Here is a 25,834-nt window from a genome sequence, read left to right as displayed (position 1 = left end):
ATTTATTGGCAATCAAGTGTGCTTAAGTGTATAAAATGTGCATGTAGTGTACTTCAGTATTTTTAAAATACTGTACTTGCGTATTGTAGATAATGTAACTTTAGTGTAATAAAAGGCTTCTTAAGTGACTTAAAGAGACACTTCTTGTATTCACTTTCTTGTATTTAGGAACACGTCAAATTACATTTTACTGTAAAGTACACTTAATCACTGTTTCAATAATCTTTGTTGTGTTTTAAAGTCTAATTATTTTTGTTACTAACATAATAAAGCACATGCAAATTACTTAATTATAACTTTATAGTGTGTTGTTTAATATTTCACTTAATACATTTTAAATCTAACTGCAACTACAGATGTGTAATTAATTACAAATATATTTAAATACATGACACGTTTCAATAAAAAAATGACATTTAAGTATATTTTAGTTTATCGTAAAGGCTCGTCAGTACATTCAGCAGCACTTTAACGAGATTTTGAAGACAATAAGAGTATTTATAAAATTACATACATTATGAAGATGCACTGAAGCCCTACTTGATTGGTGAAAAACCATTTGAAGTTCAGCTAATTGCTTTTAATACAAATTTAAACTATAAAATATTTTCACTTAATTGCAGTTGACATACACTTGATTGTCCGAAAGCACTACATAAAGTATTATTATATATATTATATATTATATATATATAGTATATATTAACTCTTTTAAAAAATATATTATTTGCATAATAAGTACTCTCTTTACAAGTTCAGCTCTTCTTTACACTTTCACAGTTATCAAACAGCCACAGTTTCTGTATCTGACAGAAAACGATACCTTCCTGTCTGTGCTGCTGATTAGTGTTCTCTGTCTCAGGGCATTAAAGCTGTTCTAGCGGAGAGTTACGAGCGCATCCATCGCAGTAATCTGGTTGGGATGGGCATCATCCCTCTGGAGTATCTGCCCGGTGACAGCGCTGAAAGCCTGGGGCTCAGCGGCCGCGAGAGATACACTGTGATCATTCCTCCACAGATCACGCCCAGAATGACTGTCGACATCAAGGTACACATGATTTCACCTCAAACCGAGCCTTAAATCAGTCTTTCAACAAAAAAAGAAACAATTTAAAAGCCACATAGTTATGGAAGGAAATCATAAGGAATCGGTTCTCTTTCTGATTCCATTTAAAAATTCCAATTATAAAACAGAGAGTTCCGGTCCTTGATTCTGATTGGCTGAGCCGTGTTCAAAGCTGTTGTAAATGACACTACAAACACACACCTTTGTTTATGTTTGTCTGTTGCTCGGCAACCACTTTATTGGAACCACAGCTGTTTCTGAGGAACTACATTGTTTGGTGGAAGAATAATGTTTTTATTCATATCATTACACTTTATTTGCTCAGTTTTATTTTGTGAAACCTTGCTACGTGTGTGGAATAAATGTTTTATAAAAGCAGTAAGCCCCGTAAAGCTGTGGTTTACAGTGAATTTATAACAGTTAACTCCTAACTACTTCGCTAACAACGCGCCTTAGCGGTTATAAATTCACTGTAAACCATGGCTTCATGGGGATTATTGCTTTATTTTGTAGCAGCAAGGTTCAAGGATCTTTGTCTATCACATGCATATTATGATATAATTTAGTAAATGTTTTTTTCAGAACCAACAGTGAATTATGGAGATAGGCACATAATAAAAAATAGAATATGTAATGTATAAAAATAGATGTTATCTTCTGTGCAATCAATGGGACATGTGCTGTTTTATTTTATTTTATTAATTAAATTGAATTTGATGAAGCGTGTGGTGTTTTGTTTTCATTCCTCTCTGCAGCTGGACACAGGGAAAGTGTTTCAGGCTAAGATGAGGTTCGACACGGACGTGGAGCTCACTTACTTCCATCACGGCGGCATCCTCAACTACATGATCCGCAAGATGTCCCAAAACTGACTCCATCTTCAGGACGTCCCAGTCGGAGCGCACATCATCCACCATCTGGATGCTTATTTTTGTTTTCTCTTTTACGAACCAACTAATGTGTTGTTTAGTTACAGTTATGTTTGAAATATGATGCATAACGTTACGTGCTACGATATTCTATGTGCTGTGCTTGATTCTGAAGCTGTGGATGAAACTGTGTGAGGTTTACACGAAAGCATTACACATCTCTGTTATTCATATTATTAATTACTGTACTTAAACTAAATGTTGACCGTAGTACTCTACAAGTTATCTGCTCGTGAAAATGTGCACTGCTGTTTTTTTTGTTAGTTATAATAGTATAAACATCATGCACCGTGATTATTTTAATTTTTTTAAGATGTAATAATGATTCCTTTTTCATTGCCCATTAATTTTCTTTCAGAAGAGTCACGTAAAATCATGAAATACTGAAGTTGCATCAGATAAATCCCTTTAACAGCTGTCTGATATCAAATCAAAATATGAAAGTGTCAATGTTTTCTCATATTGTGTGTCTAATCTCTTGAAAAAGCCCGTGCACGTTTCATTCCAGTCTTTATTTCTTATGCATCTGTACTCAGAGCTGGGTTGTAACTGATTACGTCATCTGGATTATGTAATCAGATTAAAAAAATTAAGCACTTGTTATTAGATTAAATTGCATTTTAAAGGCACATTAAAATGCACAAATTCACACTATTTCTTATTTGCATGTAATACAGGGATTCCTAAACTTTTGGGGTTTTTTATTTTCTTTTTTTTTGTCAGCAAAACCTCTTTCTCCTAATGTATTAACTTGATGTACCCCTGAGATCTAAAGGCAATAAATTAATAATTATGTAACACATTTGCATGTTCACGGTTTTCTGGCATTAGTTAAAGGTCACATGACATGCAGTTAAACTAATTAAATATATATAGTAAGTGTTTTATTTTGATTGTTATTTTAAAATGATTTATTTGAATTAACATTTTTATAATTGAATTAATGATCAGATTTTCATTAAACTCCCGAAGCCCCTGCAGTTCCTTCACAAACCTCAGTTTGAGAAACATTGATGTAATGTTTAATGCATTCCATTTAAATTATGATATAGTGCAAGATTATACTATTTAAATCAATGTGATAAATGAGTTAAGTAATCTAAAAGTAGTCAGGCAATTGTTTTATAATGTGGAGCTTAACTGAAATGCATTACTGTTTTTTTTTCTCTCTTTTACTTTAATCATATTCTTTGTGAAACTCTAAAATCAGCAATCTTCAGGAAACTTTAGTGATTTTTGCCTCACTCTTATATTTTAAGAAAAACACTCACGTCTAGTTTTTGTGGAAACAAAAATAAATGTTTATTGGAAAATGTTCATTTCATCTGTTTCTTTATGTGCAACAAGATACATCGTGGTGGCAGGTAATGTTTATGATATTTACATGAATACCATGCATTACTAATTCATGAGATTCATCAAGATCACATGACATTTTACAACCAGACTTTTCCTGTTATAAAAAATCAAATTATCTAACATTAATATTAATATAATTACTTCCGATTAATTGAATATTGCTATCAAAGGAATAGTTAAACCAAAAATGAAAACTTTCCATCATTTCATCAAAGATGTACGATAATAATAGCTTTTTATTAAATCAACTGGTTTTAGCGGGGTTTTTTTTAGTTACTTTTGTTAATTGATAAATCAGCTGTTTTTAACTTATCTATCCATCCATCTAAAAATAATTCACATTTTCTGGCTAGGCTTTTTTCATATTAAGGGACTTTTACTTTGAAATAGAGGCGTCATCAAGAGGCGGAGTTCGACCCGGAAGTAAACAGTAAATGTAGAAGTTGATCGATTTGAAACTCATGCTGACTCAGGCATATCCTATTAGAAAATGTTTAACCTGAGAGTCACGCAAGCGCTTCAGTGAGGACCCAGACAGACACATCATTCATCAGCAAACCCCTGCAGCGACATGAACAGCCAGAACTTCAGCCTGAGCGAGAAGCTAGTCTCGTCCTCGTACGTGCGCCAGGGCCTGCAGGCTCGTCGCGGGCACGAGCAGCTCGTCCGAGTGCTTTTACAGCAGGTGACCGCGCTTTGACTGACACGAGTGTCCATCAAGCTCTTTTAATGTCTGGATTTATTATCAAAAACATTCCAAACAGCACGTTTGATTTATGTTTATTTATATTGAATGCAATTAGCTGAACGTAAGGGTGCTTTTTACACACACTTAAGAAGGAATTTAATATGTTTATGTTTCATAATTACTTCTTTGAGTGCTGCTGAATGCACTGACTACCATAAATATACTTTAATGTAATTTCTATTGAAACTTGTATGCTATGTTTGTAAATATATTTGTAATTACGCATTTGTAATGATGACGTTGCAATTTAGTACATTTAAAATCTTTAACATTTCATGTAATATTGAACAAAACAGTTAAAATTATAATCAAGTGCTTTACATGTGCTTTAGCATGTTAGCCAATACATCAAGATAAGTGTACTGTAGAACATGTCCAAAGATTATTAAAACATTAGCTTAAAATGTAAAACTTTTAATGTGACATTTCTACAAGTGGACTTTGTAAATGCACTTAAGTGTGTTAAGAAACTCTCTTTAAGACACTCAAGTGGCCTTTTATTTTATTAATATAATATTATTTGCAAGTACAGTGTTTTAAAATTATTATTTTAAGATTTTAAGTATATAACATTCAGTACAAATTAAGCACACTTTCCCAAAGGAACATCAATAAATCTTAAAATATAGAAAATTTGTCCTTTTTGTAACAAGAAAATTTAAGATCAGGTAGTAGAATGTCGTCTAGCATGACTCCCAACACTTTTAATGTGACATTTCTACAAGTGGATATTTAAAATACACTTAAGTGTGTTAAGAAACTTTCTTTAAGTCACTTAAGTGGCCTTTTATTTCATTTATAGGTTACACTTTATTTTAATGTGAAACTTCTACTAATTGGTTAGGATTATGGTTTGGTTTAGGGTTACTTGGATGTAATTATGCATAATTAATTGTTATTATAATAGTAAGTACATGTAACGTGTAACAAGGACACCTTAAAATAAAGTGTTACCCATTTAAAATGTATTAACTGTAACGTAATATTAAACAAACTAATATTATCATATTACCATAGGTAAAATTATAATCAAGTGCTTTACATACGATTTAGTATATTAGTCAACACATATCGTACTTAAGTGAACTTTAAAACATGACAAAAATGATTATTAAAACAATCATTTAAAATGTAAAACTTTTAACGTGACGTTTCTAAAGGTGGAGTTTTTAAGTGAACTTAAGTTTGTTAAGAAACTCTCTTTAAGTCACTTAAGTGGCCTTTTGTTTCTTTTTTTTTGGTTACACTTTATTTTAAGGTGTCCTTGTTACAGTGTAATTATACATACTGTATACGTATTGAGTAATATTAATTAACCAAATGTACTTACTGTATGGTTAGGATTATAGTTTGGCTCAGGATTACTTGCTTTTAATTATGAATGATTAATTGTTAGTATAATAGTAAGTACATGTAATGGTAACAAAGACACCTTAAAATAAAGTGTTACCCATTAATGTTATATTATCTGCAAATACAGTGTTTTAAAAGGATTCTTTTAAGAGTTGAAGTACACTAAATTCAGTACAAATTAAGCACACTTTCAATAAATCTCTTAAAATATTAGACAATTTGTCCTTTTTGTAAGAAGAAAAGTTAAGATCAGGTGGTAGAATTTCATCTAACATGACACCCAAAACATTTCTACAAGTGGACTTTTTAAATCCACTTAAGTGTGTAAAATGATTCTTTTAAGAGTTAAAGTACACTACATTCAGTACAAATTAAGCACACTTTCCTAAAAGAATGTCAACAAATCTCTTAAAATAAAACACAATTTGTCCTTTTTGTGGCAGTAAAAGTTAAGATCAGGTGGTAGAATGTCATCTATCATGACTCCCAAAAATGTAAATATTTGCGAAAAATACTTTTTACCTTTACCTTTTGAAAAAAATAGTGTACACTTACATGTGTTATATGTTATGGTGCAAAAGTGTTGTTACCAAAACGAGTCGCACACGTGTTTAAACTGCAATTTAAAAAAAAAAATGTTTTTTTCTTTTCTTTATGGTGCCAGCCACATAAAGTGCACTTCTGATCAGGTTTGGGGTCTATTGCAGGGCAAATGTCCAGAGGAGGGCTGGAGCGAGAGCACCGTGGAGCTCTTTCTGAACGAGCTGGCCGTCATGGACAGTAATAACTTCTTGGGGAACTGTGGTGTGGGAGAGCGAGAGGGCCGTGTCGCCTCCGCTCTGGTGGCCAGGAGACATTACAGGTGGGACGCAGTCGCCAGAAGGTTTTCTACATGAAAAACATCAACAGATTGTCTAGACTAACCTGTCTTGTAATAAAAGGCTGTGGTGTTGTTCCTCTCAGACTGATCCATGGCATCGGCCGCTCGGGGGACATCGCTGCTGTTCAGCCCAAAGCTGCCGGCTCAAGCCTTCTGAATAAAATCACTAATTCAGTCGTGCTGGACGTGCTCAGATTCACAGGTACTGTCTGTTATGATTCATGAACCGACTCGCTCGCCGGTGGGAAATATCAATGAAGAACTAACAAGCACAAACCAATTCTTCTCTTGCAATCCAGTGTTGTTTTAGAATCATTATAGTTTTTTTAACAATTGAATTTATTTTTCTATTTTCTGTTTTCATTTTAATTTGAAAGTTTTAGTAATTTTGTGTTTAGGTATTTTCTTTTTTCTGTGTAGTGTTTATTATTTTTATTATTATTATTAATATTATTATTATTATTTTATTATTATTACTGTGTAAGTATTTTAAATAATGTTTTTGTATTGAGATTTTTCAGTGTCATAGTTTTTATTAATAAATACATTTTATTTAATTTTCCTATTATCTTTTTTAATTTTAAGTTTAGGTAATTTCGTGGTGTTTCTGTATTTATTTATTTTTATTTATATGTAGTGTTTATTCCTTTTAATTTTACAAAACCTTAGTCTTAAGTGTCCATTTTTTGAAAGTGAGATTTATAGACCACATAAAAGCTGAATAAATCATCATTCCATTGATGTTATGGTTTATTACGATCGGACAACATTTGACTGAGATGCAACTATCTGAAAATCTGGAATTATGAGGGTGCAAAAAAATCTAAATATTGAAAAAAATCGCTTTTAAAGTTGTCCAAATGAAGTTCTTAGCAATGCATATTACTAATCAAATGTTACATTTTTATATATTTACAGTAGGAAATTTACAAAATATATTAAGGAAACATGATCTTTGCTTAATATCATAAGGATTTTTGGCATAAAAGAAAAATGTATAATTTTGACCCATACAATGTATTTTTGGCTATTTCTACAAATATACCCCAGCGACTCAAGACTAGGGTCACATCTATGGTTTTAGTTTTCTTTCCAGCTCGTGATAATAGCCCAGATCGGTGCCTGTCTGTGTGTGTTTTCTCAGGTGTGAGGAGCGTGTCCTCGTGTTTCGTGGTCCCTATGGCCACAGGAATGAGCCTCACGCTGTGTTTCCTCACACTGAGACACAGGAGGCCAGGAGCGCGGTATATTCTCTGGCCTCGCATCGACCAGAAGTCCTGCTTCAAATCCATGCTGACCGCTGGTGAGATTTCATCACAGTCCACTTCAACTTACTGTTATTCCAGTATTACTTGATGCTGCTTTGTAAATGCACTAGTTATTTTTGAGTGCATTTTTTTTTACTGCTAGTAAGAACAGGAATATGTTGTAGTTTTCCTTTATAGAGCTTAATTTATGTGAGTGAAGAAAAGAAGTTTAATAGAGAATCTGGCATGATTTTCATCTTTGCGAGGCTTTGAGCCGGTGGTGATCGAGAATGTGCTGGAAGGAGATGAGCTGAGGACAAACCTGCAGGAAGTGGAGAGGAAGATCCTGGAGCTGGGAGCCGAGAACATCCTGTGTGTCCATTCCACCACTTCCTGTTTCGCTCCACGTGTCCCTGACAGGCAGGTCAAAACCAAAAAACCAAAACCAGGAAAAATATGTTCTTTACTATAAATATTTGGCCATACATTTCTGTAAGCAGGTATATGTAAAGTATAAAAGAATATTTCCCAAAAAGAAAATTCTGTCATTATTTGCTCACATATTATATTTATTCCTCCTTTTTTTTTTTTTTTTTGTATTTATTTATTTATTGTTTGATTCACTAATGGAGGCCTTAAACAAAAATGCCGGAATTTTGTAAAATTTCTCAAAAAAAAAATTTTTTTTTATATATACATATATACATATATATATATATATATATATATACACACATATATATACATATATATATATATAATTTTTTTTTTTTGAGAAACACTAAAAGAGGCCTTAGACAAAAATGCCTGAATTGTGTATATTTATTTATTCATTTATTTATTTATTATTATTAATTTATTTGACAAACACTAATGGAGGCTTTAGACAAAAATGCCTGAATTTTGTATATTTATATTTATACTTTTTTTTTTTTTGAGAAACACTAATAGACGCTTTAGACAAAAATGTCTGAATTTTTGTAAATGTGTTTGTTTATTTATTTAGTCATTTAGTTTAGTTAAAGTCTGTTTATTTCGTTGTCTGTTTACAGGCTCGAGGAGCTTGCTGTTCTGTGTGCAAAGCATGATATTCCTCATATAGTCAATAACGCTTATGGAATACAGTCATCCAAATGTATGCACCTTATACAGCAGGTAACATTTCAGCTTCCTGGGGTTGATTTACTACAAAATCAAATTATTTCAGTGGAACCGAATTGGCTTATGAAGTGTTTCTAGGGGGCTCGCGTTGGGAGAATTGATGCCTTTGTCCAAAGTCTTGATAAAAACTTCATGGTCCCGGTCGGAGGTGCCATCATCGCAGGCTTCGATGAGAGCTTCATTACGGAGATCAGTAAGATGTACCCAGGTATGCTTCTTCTCATTAAACTGCAAATATGTTATAGATGAGAGGTCTATACAAACCTAATTTCTGGAATCTGTATGCATTTAGTTGTATTTGAAATACAATACTAAAACACTGTAATTAAATAATACCTAATATGTGGGTAAAAACTACTTTTAACAGTAGGTGACACTCTGAAATCTACTGATTATTAACTGCCACATCTCACTAAAGTCACAAAATGGCATCAAGCCAGGGCTTCTTATCATTTTTAAGAAGAAAGGTTAAAGAAATACCAGACTAAATCATGAACATCACTGCCTCGGTCTCTGAGATTTAAACATGCTGAATCATTTCTGCTCTGATCACTAATCATTTCCTCTTGCATAAGCTGTCTCTAGCGATCTGGGAAGAGTTTTGGAGTGTGTTTTTGTCCTGTACACTGTAACCCTCCCACCTTTTTCTGCACTGCAGAGGAAACCCCAAACACTCCTGCTAATATTGATTCTCTGAGTGCGCTAGAGAGGGTTAGATGGGGGGCGCACTTATAATTTAGTCCATTGTTACTTCAGCTCTGCTGCACCTTTTCAAAATGCCTGATGATAGGTTATCAAATCCGAGTAGATGCATCCCTTTCAAGCATGCAACATTATTAAAATTAATGCCTACGGCAGTAAGCTGATTATTATTTTCATGTTATTGCTGATAATGTTCTATACTGTTTTGTGTAAACAAATAAAATGCAATTCTAAATGCAAAAAAGGCATACATGAACATCCAATATCAGTCATGTGTTTGGAATAATGGCGTTTAAAAGAACGGCGTTAGGTAACGACGTTATTTTTTCAGTAACGGGGTAATCTAACTAATTACTTTTCCCGTCGTTACAACGCAGTTAACGTTACTGAACGTTAAATGCGGTGCGTTACTATGCATTGATTTAATATGCAATCTGAACGCAACCCTGGCTCACACAGCGAGTGAGCAGGTGGGTTAATAACGAGATAAGCGATTATGATTGGCTAAGGCAGAGTCATGTGTTTCATGGTAGCCAATCAGAGCCAGTGTTTTTACACACACGCGCCAAACACACACAGTCACACACGCAACAGCTACACAGAGATTCGCAGCAGCAGGAGAAATGGCGAGTCAGGAGCAATCCGATGAAAAGTTGGCATTTTCAAGGTGGAGATATAAGCACTACTTCAAATTCATTGTAGTCAAAGGCAAGAACGTGCATGTAATGTGTGACACACGCATCTAAAAAAGCTAGTGGCCAAAAACACTTTTCTTACAAAAAGTGCAGGATAAAACTCTTGCTGTCTGTTGACGTGCAATAAATCTCGAAAGTTATGTACGAACACCTGTCTGTTCTACTTATTTCAACTGACTTGTGAAAACTGCTAAAAAAAACAAATTTTTTGACATATAGCAACTTTTTTTTTTTTTTTACAGTTTACTTTCCCTGGTAACAAGTTACTTTTATTATAGAGTAATTCAGTTACTAACTCAGTTACTTTTTGGAACAAGTAGTGAGTAACTATAACTAATTACTTTTTTAAAGTAACGTTCCCAACAGTGGTCATTACTGCTGTTATGGTGCTGATATATCATGCATTCCTATCATGTTTGTACTTGACTCTCTCTATGAACTGCATTAAAGAGTTGAAGTGACAAGTGTTACTTTAATGCATTACAGGTTACTGAAGCAGTGCTATTGTAAGCTGTTGATTTTAAAGGGGTTGAGTTGATGTGCTCTTGTGCAGGTCGAGCTTCTGCGTCCCCGTCTCTTGACGTCCTCATTACGCTGCTCACACTGGGAGCCAACGGCTACAAGAAACTCTTGGCTGAGAGAAAGGTGAAACAACATGTTTCATAACTTCTAATTATGGCTGTATTAATGTAGTATTATTTATACACTTTTGCAGTTCTATATATATATATATTTTACTCCATTTTATTGGGGGGGGGGGTGAACATTTACACTTAGTTAAGTTACATTATTTAGCATAATTTATTTAAGTAATTGTAAGTCATTCTGTGGCCCCTTGGAGGTATAAAGGCAGGTGGGCACAATATCCTAATGAGACTCCAGTACATGCTGGGAAACACCATTACCCATCATTTGATATTAAACTTACAAAGCTTATTGATTTACCACTAATGCATGCAGATTGTTAATAATTTACATTCTTTGTTGACTAGATAAGATGTTCTCTGTGGTCAGAGTCAGTTTCTAATTTGTTTTTGCCAAAGGAGAATGAATTACTGGATTATAACCTTGTGAAAAAGTACATTTTAACATACTTCTGAAAAGAGTACTAGAGAAAAAATGTATTTTAAAATAATATACTTAAATGTGAACTAAATGCATTGTTTTCAGACAATTAATTGCATGCTAATTGCAATTAAATTAAAATGTATTAAAGTATAAATGTATATAAAATGCATTTAGCTGTACTTTATAGTGTTTCTGACCCACTTAAGTAGGACTAAAGTACATCTTTATATGTAATGTCATAATTCTATTTTCTTTGAAATATTGTTATAGCATACTTAACAACTATGGTGACTAAAGCAACTAAAATATACTTTAATGTCATTTGTACTGAGACTTGTATGGCATATGTTTAAATACATTTGTAATGGTGAAGTTGCAATTTAATACATTTAAAATGTGTTAACTTTAAATGTAATGTCAATTAAATTTAAAATTATAGAGTACTTAGTCAACATTTATTATCTTAAGTAAAACTTTTAATGTGATATTACAAAGTGCACTTAAATGTTTACTTAAGTGTGAACTTAAAGGGTTAGTTCACCCAAAAATCAATATTATGTTATTAATAACTCACTCTCATGTTGTTCCAAACCCGTGAGACCTCCGTTTATCTTCAGAACACAGTTTAAGATATTTTAGATTTAGTCCGAGAGCTCTCAGTCCCTCCATTGAAGCTGTGTGTACGGTATACTGTCCATGTCCAGAAAGGTAAGAGAAACATCATCAAAGTAGTCCATGTGACATCAGAGGGTCAGTTAGAATACTTTGAAGCATTGAAAATACATTTTGGTCCAAAAATAGCAAAAACTACGACTTTATTCATCATTGTCTTCTCTTCCGTGTCTGTTGTGAGAGAGTTCAAAACAAAGCATTTTGTGATATCCGGTTTGCGAACGAATCATTCGATGTAACCGGATCTTTTTGAACCAGTTCACCAAATCGAACTGAATCGTTTTAAACGGTTCACATCTCCAATACGCATTAATCCACAAATGACTTAAGCTGTAAACTGTCACTCCCTCTGAGTTAAAACAAACCAATATCCCGGAGTAATTCATTTACTCAAACAGTACACTGACTGAACTGCTGTGAAGAGAGAACTGAAGATGAACACCGAGCCGAGCTAGATAATGACTCGTTCACAAGTCAAGAAGCGGTTGCATCGGTTTTCGGATCACCAGTAGTTCTTTCGGACAGTTCGATTCAATAAACCGGTTGAAGAAAACGGTTCACCGGTTCTTTTGCGCTCGACGTAATGGCGTCATTTGCGATGATTGCTCTTGATTCCAGCCTTCGGTTTACCCGCGCTCATAACATTAGCACAGAATCAGTTCAGAATCAATCACCAAAAGAATCAGTTCGGTTCATGCGCTCTGTGTGTCGGTCTCAGGGCTTAAAGTATTCCGGCACCGTGCCGGATCTCCGGCGTGTGGCCGTGAGGGGAAAGAATTATATAATATTTGAGAGCCTGCGCATGCAGTTTAATATTTTCGAGCCAATTTATTTCTTATACCAATCATATGAGAGGAACGCAGCTTTAACTAACGTTACAAGCCTATCAGAAGCAGAGAAGGGCGTGAAGGATGATTGACGCCCATGCATCAATGTCACGTTAGCGTTGTCGGAGAAAACAAAAATGGAGCGCAAGTTTATGAAGCCTTGGGGTGATGTCCTAGACTCCTAGCAATAGATAAAGGACTCAAAAATAAATGGCGCTTTTTGGCAGTTGGTGCAAGAAACTGAGAGAGCCCGGGGCTTGTTTCTGCATGATTTGCTCGAGGAATTACTGTATGCCAGCAGCGGTAAGAAAGTGCTTGCTCGTTATGATTTATGTCGCGTTCCAGGCAACCCGTGTTTTCCAACCTTAAACCTGTGAAACAACAGCCAGTGTTTATGCAAGTGGTACACGTTGAAAAATAGATTTTAGGACAGTGTAACGTTGCAATAAAATTAATAATCTAGCTAAATTTCCCTGCGCTCAGAAGTCAAAAGTCGTGGTTTGAAATAGTGACTTGCGAGCTAAAACCTGCCTGGAAAGCAGCACCAGACTCCGGTCATAGAGCCGCTGCCCGTGCACTCAAACTCACCACGACGTTGCTGGGAGTAGAGACCTGCGCGGGAGGGATTTTTCCGTCCCGCTCCCGCAAAAATATGTTATTTTCTCCCGTTCCCGTCCGCAAACAATAAAGTTTCTTCCCGCTCCCGCCCGCAAAATCCCGCGGGTAAACGTATAGCCTACAGTAGTTTTTCTTTTTTTTTTATTCATTGCATATTCTGCCTGCTACTCTTATTTTTTCACTTGCTCCCCTGTTGAATATAAATTTAAAAAGAAACGGAAAATAGACAAATGTTTCGTTTTATTTGCGTTTAATTAAAAGTATGAACATGAACAAGGAACTTAGAACATATAGAGTAAAAAAAGTAAGAAATGTAAATAAATATATATATATATATATATATATATATATATATATATATATATATATAGGCCTACCTATAATAATTAGGCTATATAGCCTTATAAATTATATAATAATAATAAACCTGGATTTATTTCAGTTTCAAAGGAAAAGTATCTTATGGGGCCTGAGCAATTCATTCAAACATTTAACAAAAAATATCCTTATTCCTCAATAACAAAATAGACCAATTTGAAATATTAAGCTAAATAAAAATAAACTGAATTGACTAAAAAAAACTGTACGACTACTTAATGTGCTTATGCAGGAATATTATGTGGTTCTCTGTTGAGAGTTTCAGTTTAATCCGTCTCTGCTCCAGTATGCGACCGCAAATACTGAAAGCCCTCTCCGATGGTGCGCTACATGGCGTGTTTGCTTAATCTCGGAAATTCGTCTTTGGGTGATTCTCATGAAGTCCAGATATAGAAGGTGTCTAGCATCAGAATTTTTAAAATGCCCTTGAAGCCAATTTTCTTTTTGCACATATAAGATTGAGGTCTGAACTTACTATAACCATTATTTTTAGAAGATTTAAAAAAATATTTCCTATATAATTTTTTAATTTTTTAGATGAAGTCCATAAAATATTATCATTACCGCAACATGACATTACATTAAATATATGGTTAAAAATTTGTATTTTTGGCTAATGTTAAAGTAGACCCTTATTACTCATGCTCAAAGCTATGTAAAACTCTGGAGAGATTACTTTTTCATATTTATTATTTTTTGTAATATCCTTATTTTCTCTCATTACCGAAACATGCGTGATGATTTACAATTTCTTTTATTTAATTGTTTTACTAAAAGATACCATACACATTTGTCATGTAGCAGACCTTAAATAAGCAGTGTTGTATAATATGTATATACATTTTAAAACAAAGTATGATTATCTAATTATTGCTTAATTTGTAAAAAATATACATGTTGCGGTAATGAAAATGCCATTTCGGTAATGAGGATCAATGTTTCGGAAATGATATTTAGCTCACACATTCACTGTTGACAAAGGGGTTTGATGCCTAAACCTATTTTACATATTTAATACTCATACAATTTTTAAAAGAACATTTATTTCATAAACAGTGTTTCATTTTCTCATTTATAGTAATCATCGCAGTACCATGCCTTGTGTTAACAAGTTACAATCTTATGCTCTTCTTAAGAATCATGTCATGTAGCCTACACTGAAGTACTAACAATTATACAACCATTAGTATACATTTTATCATTCTAGTTAAACATACAACCATGTGATGAGAACTTTTTCAATGTAACATATCGTCATGTGGTCCTGAGAACATTTAAATGTAACAGCATCATGTGCTCTTGTAAAAAGAATTTTGTTTAGCTAAAACACTTTGGTCCTGACATTGAACCACACAACCTTTTTCTGAGAATAATTTAATGTGAAGAACTTGAATAGCAGCAACTCGATTTATGAGTTGGTCAAACAACTAAAACAAACAACTGGAACGACTGCTCTGTACCAATCATGTTTTCCCTCAACTGTAACTCATTCATGAGCATTTCTTGTGTTTTGCCCATATGTCAGGTAAAATGCAGAGATTTTTCAAGGCCCCACCAACTCCATCTGGTGCACCTTTGCCATGTGATGCCTCAGTATAGTTGCAGGTCACCCATTCAAATCCATGCATAAAGGGCACAGTGGAGGCTAGATAGAAAGATGTTTTGTTTCTATACTGGGAAGTTGGGCCATCTGAAATGAAATGTAGGTTGTGGACTTCAGGATACTTTCCTCGTATGTATCTCAGCACTGGGTCAAGATGAGCCCAGGTTGCCACTGCATCGTGCTGTAGAGATGATGAGAGGGATGCGAAGGCTTCCACTCTGCCCCTACTGAGATAGAGTACCCCGGTGTGGAGGGTTACCTGATCATTCCCAGTTCCAAAATGGGTGTCCTTGATTTCTTTGGCATATTTGCAGCTGTAATTTTCGCTGTAATCCACATGTACAGCAACAGCATCATCTGTCAGGGTATCTTTCATTGCTTTCAATGACAAATATTGGTTCTTGACATTAAACATGTGAATGGCAAAACCTGGAAGGTGTTCTGTTGTTAGGGCCAGCAACCGCTCAATGGATGAGATACGTTTTTCGAGTACCGTTTTCTTTGTCTGCCTTTCCTCTGTAGATCCATCCTTGAGGGTCTTTGTTACAGTGACAGACCTTGTGACCCACTCTTGCCAGATGACAGTGTTCCCCTGAGTGAGAGGATCTAAGGATGTGGGAAAGGTCTTTTCAATGCATTTTTTACATCTGCCGTACATGCAGGACATGTTGCCAGTGTCACACACACTGGACTGCACAAGATCCTCTGGGCTTGATGTTTCAATGATACCCAGTTGTTGCATTCTTTTTAATTTAAAGCCAATGTTCTCATGTATTTTACATGCACACGTCTCTCTGTCTTTAACTTTAGGCCTAATAATCCAAAATGGCCTCAATCTAAAGAACTGAGCTTTGGACACTGTTTGCTCAGGATGTTCAACAAGGAAGCGTTGATGGAGTTTTGCCAAGGTGTCTGTGAGTGCTCTTTTTCTATAAATTTGTCCCTTACGACGAATCTCTCCAGACTTGCCATTTATGATAGTTGAGACATCATCCCGATGTAGGAACATGCTCACAACCTTGACAAGTTGTTTGCGCCTGCTATTGATCATCAGTCCCTTTTTAGCCTCTCTGATACTGATCCTCTGTGAAATATTTGCTGGTAGCATTGCACTTTTTGTTCTATTAGCCGCCAGCCTTCTAATTTTTCTGTTTAGTGTCAGCAGTTGTGTTTTCTTTGCCCTAAGTTTCTCTTCAACATACCTTAGTTTTGCTCTTAATTTGGCCACAGTCCTTGATGCCCGCTCTCTTTTTTTAATGACTGGCCGTGTTCTCTGGGGGGTGGATGCCTCAATTGGCCCTTTCAGGTCTAAACTTTCTTTTGCTGGTGTTCTGTTCAGACTTTCATTATTTGTGTCTAGTTCCTGTCTGTTTTTTTCTTCATTTCCAAAGGAATTTTCTGTCTCACTTAATGAAGATGTTGGGGTTAGATCTAGAAGTGCTTGCTCTTGCTTTTTTTTTTCTGTAATATTTTGCCGAATTTTTCTTCCACATTTTTTTTTCTCTCATGCTGTCTACTTGTGAGGTCCTGAGTAGTCTTAATTTTACCATTTTCTTTACGTTTCCGATACCTGAAAAAGAAAAAAATAATGAAAGGTGAAATGCAGTAAGCACTGACATAAATACAAACTTTGGACACAATTTGAACACAATTTTTCATTTATGAATGGTAGGTGTGTGTGTGTGTGTGTGTTTGTGTGTGCATGTGTGTGTGTGTGAGTGTAAGCACGCACACACACATGTCTGTGTGTGATATTAGTGAAAGAGAGTGTGTGTATCTACAATATAGTGTATACTGTACAATTATGTCAGCCTTCACATTTGCATGTCAGCAACTGTGTGTTTGTGTGTGTGTGTACTTATGTTTCTGTGCGCGTACATGTGTCTGTGTGGGAATGAGTTCAAGTGTTGGTCAAAACAATTAATCCAAGTTATATTTGCTCCCTATTATCGCCCTGTCCCCTGACCTTTCTCTCTCCTTTCTTCTGTACTCCTCAAGAAACACTGGATTACTATATATTTTTTCCCTATGCTTTGCAAGCCTGTCTTTCGCTGATGCCCTTTTCTTTTCAACTGATGCTTGCCTGTAACAAAATATACAATATCATCTTGATTGAATGTAACATTTTATAAAAAAGACATAGAAATACATTGTTTTACAGTAAAAAATTAAATAATTTAATTAAATATTACATTTATAGTAGGTGGCCTATACTGCATTCATACTCCTTTTTGTGGAAGCACTTCATAAAAATGAAAAATTAGTGAGCCCTGCTGGGGGGGTTGTTATAGCTATTTTGTTTACGCAATCTGTTCAAGAAGTGTTTAAGGCAAATATCAAGTTATATTGAAATTAGCAAGAGTTATAGTGCACGTTCCTCCTTCATAAGTCTTTTTCTCATTACTGAAACATTGAGTATCTCCACCGCAACAGGCCTTCAATTGTTGCGGTGAATGATAATGGTGTTGCGGAGGATGAGCGACCTTAAACATTTTTGCTTACTGTGGAAGCTAAATGAGGGTTAGCTAAACTTTCCCTATCTTTTTATATTTAGACCATAATGGGGTATATAGTAATCAAAAAATTAAACCGGAAACATTTTTTAAAACTTCACAAACTCATGTTTCGGTAATGAGAACTAAAAAGTTGTGTAGGTACTTTGACAAACAAAATTTTAACTTTTATCTGGAGAAAAAAAATAAGAACTGCTTACCTGGTAGCCATCTTGAGTGTCACAGTCAATTATGTCCCTTCCAGCAAAACTCCTTGAAAATGTTAGTTCCTTGAGGACTTAAACAATGATTGAAAATTGTTGCGGAGGATGAGAAAATTGGTCTTGGACACATTTATATTCCTTATTATTTTTACTACATTTACCAATGATCACCAAATACCACATGTTTATTTACTGTAAATGTTTATAGTACAACATGCACTGAAGCTTTTTATTTTTTATAATTTTTAATTATAAAAAATTCCACCTCAAAGAACCCAAATCCAGTCATGGACACGTTGCGGTAATGAGAAATTTTCCCTTAAATGTGAAAAAAATAAATAAATTTGTATTTATGATGTAATTTGAAATCATGTGCAAAATAGTAGATGAAGAGATGTTTATAACTGTATCTTTCTTATTTTGATAGCATTTACTTTTATCATCAAAATGTTTCATGACACCTCATAAGTCTAATTTCGCGAGAATCACCCCTTTTCCACCACTGGAGGACATCATCCGGTCTGTGTGCTTCTAATCCATCCAATTTGACATTTAAATATATCGCTATTACGGAATCGAATTACACGTCGCTGTCTATGGTATCATCCGCATCCTCCCATTCCGCAAAGTCTATTTAATTTTATTATAAACAAAGGTCTATTTGTTTCTAGTTATTTTGTTTTGTTATTTTGTCTTTTATTTGTCCCGCAAATAATGTTATTTTTACTTTATTTTCTAATTTTTTGGCAAATTTGTTGCCACAATTCAAGAGAATTGTGGGTGGCTGCTAGGGTGTTACTGTTTGGATGCTAGGATGAATTTCATTTGCATAATGTGAGCTTCTGGATATTATGAACTGTCATGGACAGCAGGTGTTTTCATACTGTGGATCTCAGATGTCTTACTAACAGCATTATAATAGGGGCCCATAACCTGAGGGCCCCCTACAGTTAATCTGTAATTGATCTCAATGCTGGATGCAGCTCTGCTAACACAGCTGATTCTGTGATGCAATTACATTAATGTTTCAGATGAGAAAGCAGGCTGCAGATTGCATCTGCGTCTGGAGAGGGGAAGGGTAGGGTGGCTGGAGAGGGAAGCAGGTGCTGGGTTTACTTTAGGCCAGCACACACAGAAATGCAACATTAGCAGAAAACAGAATGTGCGACAGAAAGAAGCTGTGTAGAGTGGAGTGTGGAGAGCTATTTATAACTGTAGTTGTGAACGGTCTGCAGGAGCTGTATGGCCACCTGGCACAGGAGCTGAGCGCTCTAGCCGAGAGACACGGGGAGAGACTGCTGCATACGCCACACAATCCAATATCACTGGGTGAGGAGTCATACATCATGTGTAGTGCCATGTCATGTGAGAAAGAGTTCAGTAAATGAGGATTTCATGAGTAAATTGTCTCTGTAAATAAAAATGTTTCTAAAAATAGTTTTCGCCTGTTACCCAAGAGGTCAGGGTTTGGCTGGTTAGCATGAGTCTGTTAGTCCCATAACTACACCATCTGGCTACGCAGAGCATCTTTCTCTATTGACGTCCGTTCAAACGTGGTCATGAATTTTGATTGAATATTTTGAATATTTTTATTTGCAAGTAACGATTAAAATGCATTTTGTTCTATATTAAAGGTTGTTGTTTTTTTCTTTTCTTTTTCAGTGTGAAAAGTGTCCCACTTGTTGGGACTTTGAGCATCCTTGGGAAAAAGAAGTGCACTTAATTGTGTTTAATGTGCGCTTGTAGCGTGCTTCAAAACTTCAAAGTACATATTTTAAAAACTACTTCCAGATAATATATTATTAATGAAATGAAAGGCCACTTAAGTGACTTAAAGAGAGACACTTTCATTAACACTTTCTTAACACACTTAAGTACACTTATTTAAAAAAAAAAGCATTTTAAATCATTTGTTTTAATAATCTTTTTTCATGTTTTAAAGAAGTACATTTATTTTGACATGCTGACTAACACACTAAAGCATATGTAAAGTACTTGATTATAATTTGAACAGTAGTGTGTCATTTAGTATTACATTTTAAGTTAATATATTTTAAATGTTCTAAATTGCAACAAATGTGTATTTACAAATATGACATACAAGCTTCAATAGAAATGATATTAAAATATATTTTAGTTTCCATAAATGCTTGTCAGCACATCAAAGTCAATAGAAATAATTATGAAATTACATATACGGTAAAGATGTACTTAAGTCCTACTTAAGTGGGACAAGAAGGTTCTCTTAAGTTCTGCTAATTGGATTTAATACAAATTTAAACCATAATACATTTTTAATTTAAATTAACATGCCGTTAAGTTTCTGAAAACATTACATTCAGTTCACACTTAAGTATATTCTATTAAAATATATAATTTCTGTAATAAATATGTATGCGGAAGTGTTCTTCTTTTTCACAAGGGCAGCATCGTCATGATGTAATTTTTTGCAGCTCCAGAGATTTTAGTTACATGATTATAAATGCCTAATATTTAATGCTTTATAATATTGTGTTGCATTGTCTCTTCCATTCTGTTCCCTTCAAAGTGTTCATAGCACCCACAGAGGTTAGATTAAAACTCAAACACATGTATGAGAAGCTTTCTGATGACTTTTCCTGGTCTCTCCAGCGATGTCTCTGAACGCTCTCCAGACGCACAGCACCGCAGCAGTCACGCAGCTGGGCTCCATGCTCTTCACCAGACAGGTGTCTGGAGCCAGGTGAGCTATTCTCCACACTGCCACCTCTTACTATAGCAACATTAGTTGTCCTCTAATTTAACTTCAATGGAAAAATGAGAAAAAGAATAGTGGACGTGAAGTCAGTCTCTTCAAGTTTACACAGGTGTTCATGTGGACCCGTTTTAAGTAAAGGTAATGAACTACACACTAACTAACCTTGGTGGAATTTTGTGAACAGATGTGTGCTTGTTAAAGAAATGGTTCAGCCAAAAATTTGCTGAAAATGTGCTCACCCTCAGATCATCCAAGATGGAGATGAGTTTGCTTCTTCATCAGATTTGGAGAAATGTAGCATTGTATCAGTGTCTCATCAATGGATGCTCTGCAGTGAATGGGTGCCGTCAGAATGAGAGTCCAAACAGCTGGTAAAGTGAAGTGACATTCAGCCAAGTATGGTGACCCATACTCAGAATTTGTGCTCTGCATTTAACCCATCCGAAGTGCACACACACAGAGCAGTGAACACACACACACACTGTGAACACACACCCGGAGCAGTGGGCAGCCATTTGTGCTGCGGCGCCCAGGGAGCAGTTGGGTGCCCTTGAGCAAGGCATCGAACACCCAAGTCGTGGTATTGAAGGTGGAGAGAGAACTGTACATGCGCTCCCCCCACCCACACCCACAATTCCTGCCGGCCTGGGACTCAACCTTTCGATTGGGAGTCCGACTCTCTAACCATTAGGCCACGACTTCCCCCCCCACTGGAGGAGGCAATATTATGGATAGAGACTCTTACTTAAGTCAGAAACAAAGGTTTGAAATTAAAAACATCTTAATGATGGATTTGTTTCAGCTTTTCTCTTCACAAGACATTAACTGATGGACTGGAGTGGTGTGGATTATTGTGATGTTTTTATCAGCTGTTTGGACTCTCATTCTGACGGCACCCATTCACTTCATTGGTGAACAAGTGATGCAATGCTACATTTCTCCAAATCTGATGAAGAAACAAACATCTACATCTTGGATTTTAATAAAATGTTCATTTTTATGTAAACTATTCCTTTAATATTTTCTGCTGGACACTAGGTGACCTGCTATAATATTGATGAAACCATCGTTCTGCTGTCCACTTTCAGTATTTAAATGGAAGTCGTTCTAATGCTCAAGGGTTTATCCTGTAGCATTATCCTCTCCATCTACTTTTAGTCTGTCACAGAATATGCACTCTATCTGCAAAAAATTTTTAAACTGATTTTTAAAAGATTTTAAAACTGAACGAAGTGTCGGCAGTGGATTTGGAAAGAGCAGAGCAGAACACTGTAGTCTGTTTCAGCATAATAGAGAGACTCTATTTGTCTTATTTAGACATTGTTTTCATTGTCAAAATGACACACCCTAATAAAGTACATCTTAGCATTCATTAAAAATCTGCTGTATTTTAAAGTAAAACTTTTAACATTATTACAAAGTGCACTTTTTTAAAAGTGTACTTAAGTGTGTTCAGCTGTCATGGAAATGTCTCTCCCTAGTGAAAGAGAAGTACACTTCCATAGTGTAAAGTGCTTTATTTTTGCACACTAATTTTGTACTTAATATACTAAAAACGGTTCTTTAGGACTTCTTTAGATAATCTTTAGAACATCTACAGTACAGACCAAAAGTTTGGAAACATTACTATTTTTAATGTTTTTGAAAGAAGTTTCTTCTGCTCATCAAGCCTGCATTTATTTGATCAAAAATACAGAAAAAACAGTAATATTGTGAAATATTATTAAAACTTAAAATAATAGTTTTCTATTTGAATATACTTTTAAAAAATAATTTATTCCTGTGATGCAAAGCTGAATTTTCAGCATCATTACTCCATTCTTCAGTGTCACATGTAACATCAGTCGATCACATGATCATTTAGAAATCATTCTAATATTCTGATTTATTATGAGTGTTGGAAACAGTTCTGCTGTCTAATATATTTGACGAATAAAAGGTTAAAAAGAACTGCATTTATTCAAAATAAAAAAAAATTATAATAATATATATTAACACATCCTTGCTGAATAAAAGTATTGATTTTATTTAAAAAAAAAAAAGAAAGAAAAAAAATTATTGACCCCAAATTACTGACCAGTAGTGTATATTGTTATTACAAAATATTTATATTTTAAAAACACAGCTTCTTTTTTTTTTTTTACTTTTTATTCATCAAAGTATCCTAAAAAAGTATCATATGTTCTGAAAAAATATTAAGCAGCAGAACTGTTTCCAACTTTGATAATGATTCATCATATTAGAATGATTTCTAAAGGATCATGTGATTATGATCCTAAAAATTCAGCTTTGCATCACAGAAATAAATGATCATTTAAAGTATAATACATTTAAAAACAATTATTTTAAATTGTAATAATATTTCACAATATTAAATTTTTTCTGTATTTTTGATCAAATAAATGCAGGCTTGATGAGCAGAAGAAACTTCTTTAAAAAAACATTAAAAATAGTAATGTTTCCAAACTTTTGGTCTGCACTTGCACCCATTGTTCATACAAAGATGGGTTCAAGTTTACTACAATACATTTTTTCAATAAAGACGAAGTATGTTAAAAGCACATTTAATTCATATACATGATGTCCCAAAATAGCACAGTTGAGTACACTTAGATGTTCTTAAGATTATCTTAAGAAGTACTAAAGACAAAATATGAATATATTAAGTACAAAATTAGTGCTCAAAAATAGAGCACTTTAAGTACACAATGGAAGTGTACTTTTTTGCCTTAAGTCACTTAAGTGGCCTTTTATTTTGTTAATATTATACTGTCTGCAAGTCGTTTTTTAAAATATGCTTTTAAGGTTTGAAGTACACTTCACGTGCACATTCAATACAATTTAGCACACTTTTTTTTCCACAAGACTTAACATAAAAGACAGAAATGATTGAGATGGCTTGTTAACTCGTGTTTAATGACGTTGCAGGGTCGTCCCGCTGGGTGTGGAGCAGACGGTGAGCGGACACACGTTTTGTGGCTTCATGTCGCACGCAGATGCCTATCCGTGTCCGTACCTTAACGCAGCCTCTGCTATTGGAATAACCAGAGATGATATAACGCTGTGCATCAAGAGACTCGATAAATGCCTCAAGAGCCTTAGCAAAGAAGCTCCTGCAGAGAAGAGTGAGTCAAGATCGCCAGCTGAAGATGTGGACGAGCAAACCGTGCCCTGATGCTCTGGGGGAAAGAGCAGGATACATAGGAATCATTTTGTCATAATTTGATTTTGTGGCAATAACCTTGTGTGTGAATGCTGATACATCAACACAGCCACAAATGCATTTGTTTGTTTCCTCCATGCTCTATAAATGCGTTGTGACCTGTGTTTGATAGTGTACCCTAACAGACAATAAATGCAATGTTTTGTTAAGTCATCTGTGTTTTATTATTATTTTTTTACAGTCATTGGTTGAATAGACAATGCAGAGGGAATTATTTGTTATTTGTTGAATAAATAAATGAATAAATGTCTCTTGATGTAGCAAACCCTGCAATGAGTAACTACTATTTATTTATTTATACTGATCTTACTAGACATATTCTCGTCTTAGATACTTGGAGAAAAGATAATGATGCTAATAATGACTGCTCTTAAGATTATTATTATAAATAAAATATTTAGCAGATTATTAATGCATTATGCTGCTAAACTTTAGTTAGACCTTATAAGACTCCCATTAGATTGTTTATCTTTTATTTATTTATTTTCAGGACGTGGTTCATTTTATACCATATTGCACTAATATTCAATTATATTTTTCATATTTTCAATTTTTTTGTAAAATAGCTTTAACTTTGGTTGTTTTCCAGGACATCTATTAGTTAAATAGTATTGAAAGAATTTGCACTTTATATATAGTATTTGGTATATTTATGTTTATTTAAAAATATTTTTTTTTTCTGGGGGTTCTAAACTGTATTGCAAATAGGTTTTTACAAATATGTTACAAAAAAAAAAAATATATATATACCTTTTTTTTCAGGACACATTTGACACAATGTGGACCGCAAATAAAAAATTTCATTGTACAGGGAAACTTTTCACTGTGCACATTACAATAAATTTTGAACCTGAACTTGATTTGAAAAAGTATAAAAAACTATAGAATTTGTTATATATAATTATGGTCATAGAGCTGTACAGTGCTCAGGATCTCTTTCAGTGGAGCGTGCGAAGTGCTACTGTAGCTCAGTAACACAATAGTGCAGTGTTTTTAATAACATCTCTTGTGTGACGTAGCAGAGGAAGGTGCACAGTCTCTGTTTTCGCGTGGGAGGTGTTGAATCAGCTAACTCACTTCACACTGTAATGCATTTAATGTGCAGTCCAGCAGTTTTTCTGCTCATGATCTATGTCTAGCCTCTGCTGTTCTCTGTCTCAGTCCTCTACCTCCACCCATCCCTCTCCTCCGCTCCATTTCCATCTGTTCAACACGCCTTGTCTATAAACTCCTCTTACTCTTTATCTCACTGTTTAGCTGATACACTTTTTTCCAACCACTTAGGCTGCACTTATTCATTTCCTGTCATCATCAATCATGCTCTTAAAGCGTCAGCACAGATTAGCCCACATGAAGCACAATCAATTTTTTTTTTCACAAAATGTATTGTTATCACACAAACACACACACACACACTGATTCAGATTAAATGGTAATATTGTGTTCATCAGTTTGGATTGGTTCTAGCCTTTTTTGAGTAAACAAATGAAAAATATAGGCAGCTGAATCTGCAAATGGCTTTAAAACTCTAGAACTTTGCAAATCTGTTTATCTCCAACATTTAAGCATCTGGAGCCGTCTTGTGGAATTATCTTTTAATGCTTTTACTCAATCATCATTATCTGAGGATCTGGTCTCATTGACTTATTATCTACTTCAATAATAAAGCAATCTGCTGACAATAACAAACTTCCTTTCGTGTTCGTGTTCTCTACACAGCTGAGGTTAGAGAATACACAGATGTTAGAATTCTGACAATTTGACAACAGCGAGACGGACAAACTCCCAGAGACCCCACATGAAGAGTTTTGTGGCTTTGTACTAAATAACAAAATACATTTCTAAAGCCCCA

General features: G+C 34.6%; 2 protein-coding genes across 4 annotated transcripts in view; both read left to right on the top strand.

The window, feature by feature from the left end:
* The window catches only part of aco1 (aconitase 1, soluble), a 109,554-nt gene that overhangs the window by 16,908 nt on the left and 66,812 nt on the right, over window positions 1-25,834 (top strand). For 2 of the 3 annotated variants that reach the window (XM_059517981.1, XM_059517971.1), the window contains exons 20-21: window positions 863-1,048; window positions 1,822-2,793. In XM_059517981.1, the coding sequence (XP_059373964.1) occupies window positions 863-1,048; window positions 1,822-1,938 (303 nt within the window). In that variant the 3' untranslated portion in view covers window positions 1,939-2,793. Of the gene's footprint in view, window positions 1-862; window positions 1,049-1,821; window positions 2,794-25,834 lie in introns of those variants that run through there. The other variant, XM_059517990.1, reaches the window with a different exon arrangement.
* LOC132110889 (O-phosphoseryl-tRNA(Sec) selenium transferase) lies at window positions 3,772-24,135 on the top strand. The gene is made up of 11 exons (XM_059517957.1): window positions 3,772-4,039; window positions 6,163-6,317; window positions 6,419-6,537; window positions 7,480-7,638; window positions 7,849-8,002; window positions 8,635-8,737; window positions 8,822-8,951; window positions 10,694-10,785; window positions 19,258-19,351; window positions 20,654-20,744; window positions 23,688-24,135. Exons 1-11 carry the CDS (start codon window positions 3,926-3,928, stop codon window positions 23,932-23,934), a joined length of 1,458 nt encoding a protein of 485 aa, XP_059373940.1. The 5' UTR covers window positions 3,772-3,925; the 3' UTR covers window positions 23,935-24,135.

This window comes from Carassius carassius, chromosome 2, assembly GCF_963082965.1.
Source record: "Carassius carassius chromosome 2, fCarCar2.1, whole genome shotgun sequence".
NCBI classification, from domain to species: Eukaryota; Metazoa; Chordata; class Actinopteri; order Cypriniformes; family Cyprinidae; genus Carassius; species Carassius carassius.
Note: the sequence above shows the minus strand (reverse complement) of the source record. Positions and strands in the feature narration are given on the sequence as shown.

Bases quoted from the DNA above. Each gene is read 5' to 3' on its own strand.
- LOC132110889 (XM_059517957.1), top strand. From the start codon at position 3,926: ATGAACAGCCAGAACTTCAGCCTGAGCGAGAAGCTAGTCTCGTCCTCG. The intron at 8,952-10,693 runs GTATGCTTCTTC...GCTCTTGTGCAG, and splicing joins GATCAGTAAGATGTACCCAG to GTCGAGCTTCTGCGTCCCCG. The intron at 20,745-23,687 runs GTGAGCTATTCT...ATGACGTTGCAG, and splicing joins AGACAGGTGTCTGGAGCCAG to GGTCGTCCCGCTGGGTGTGG.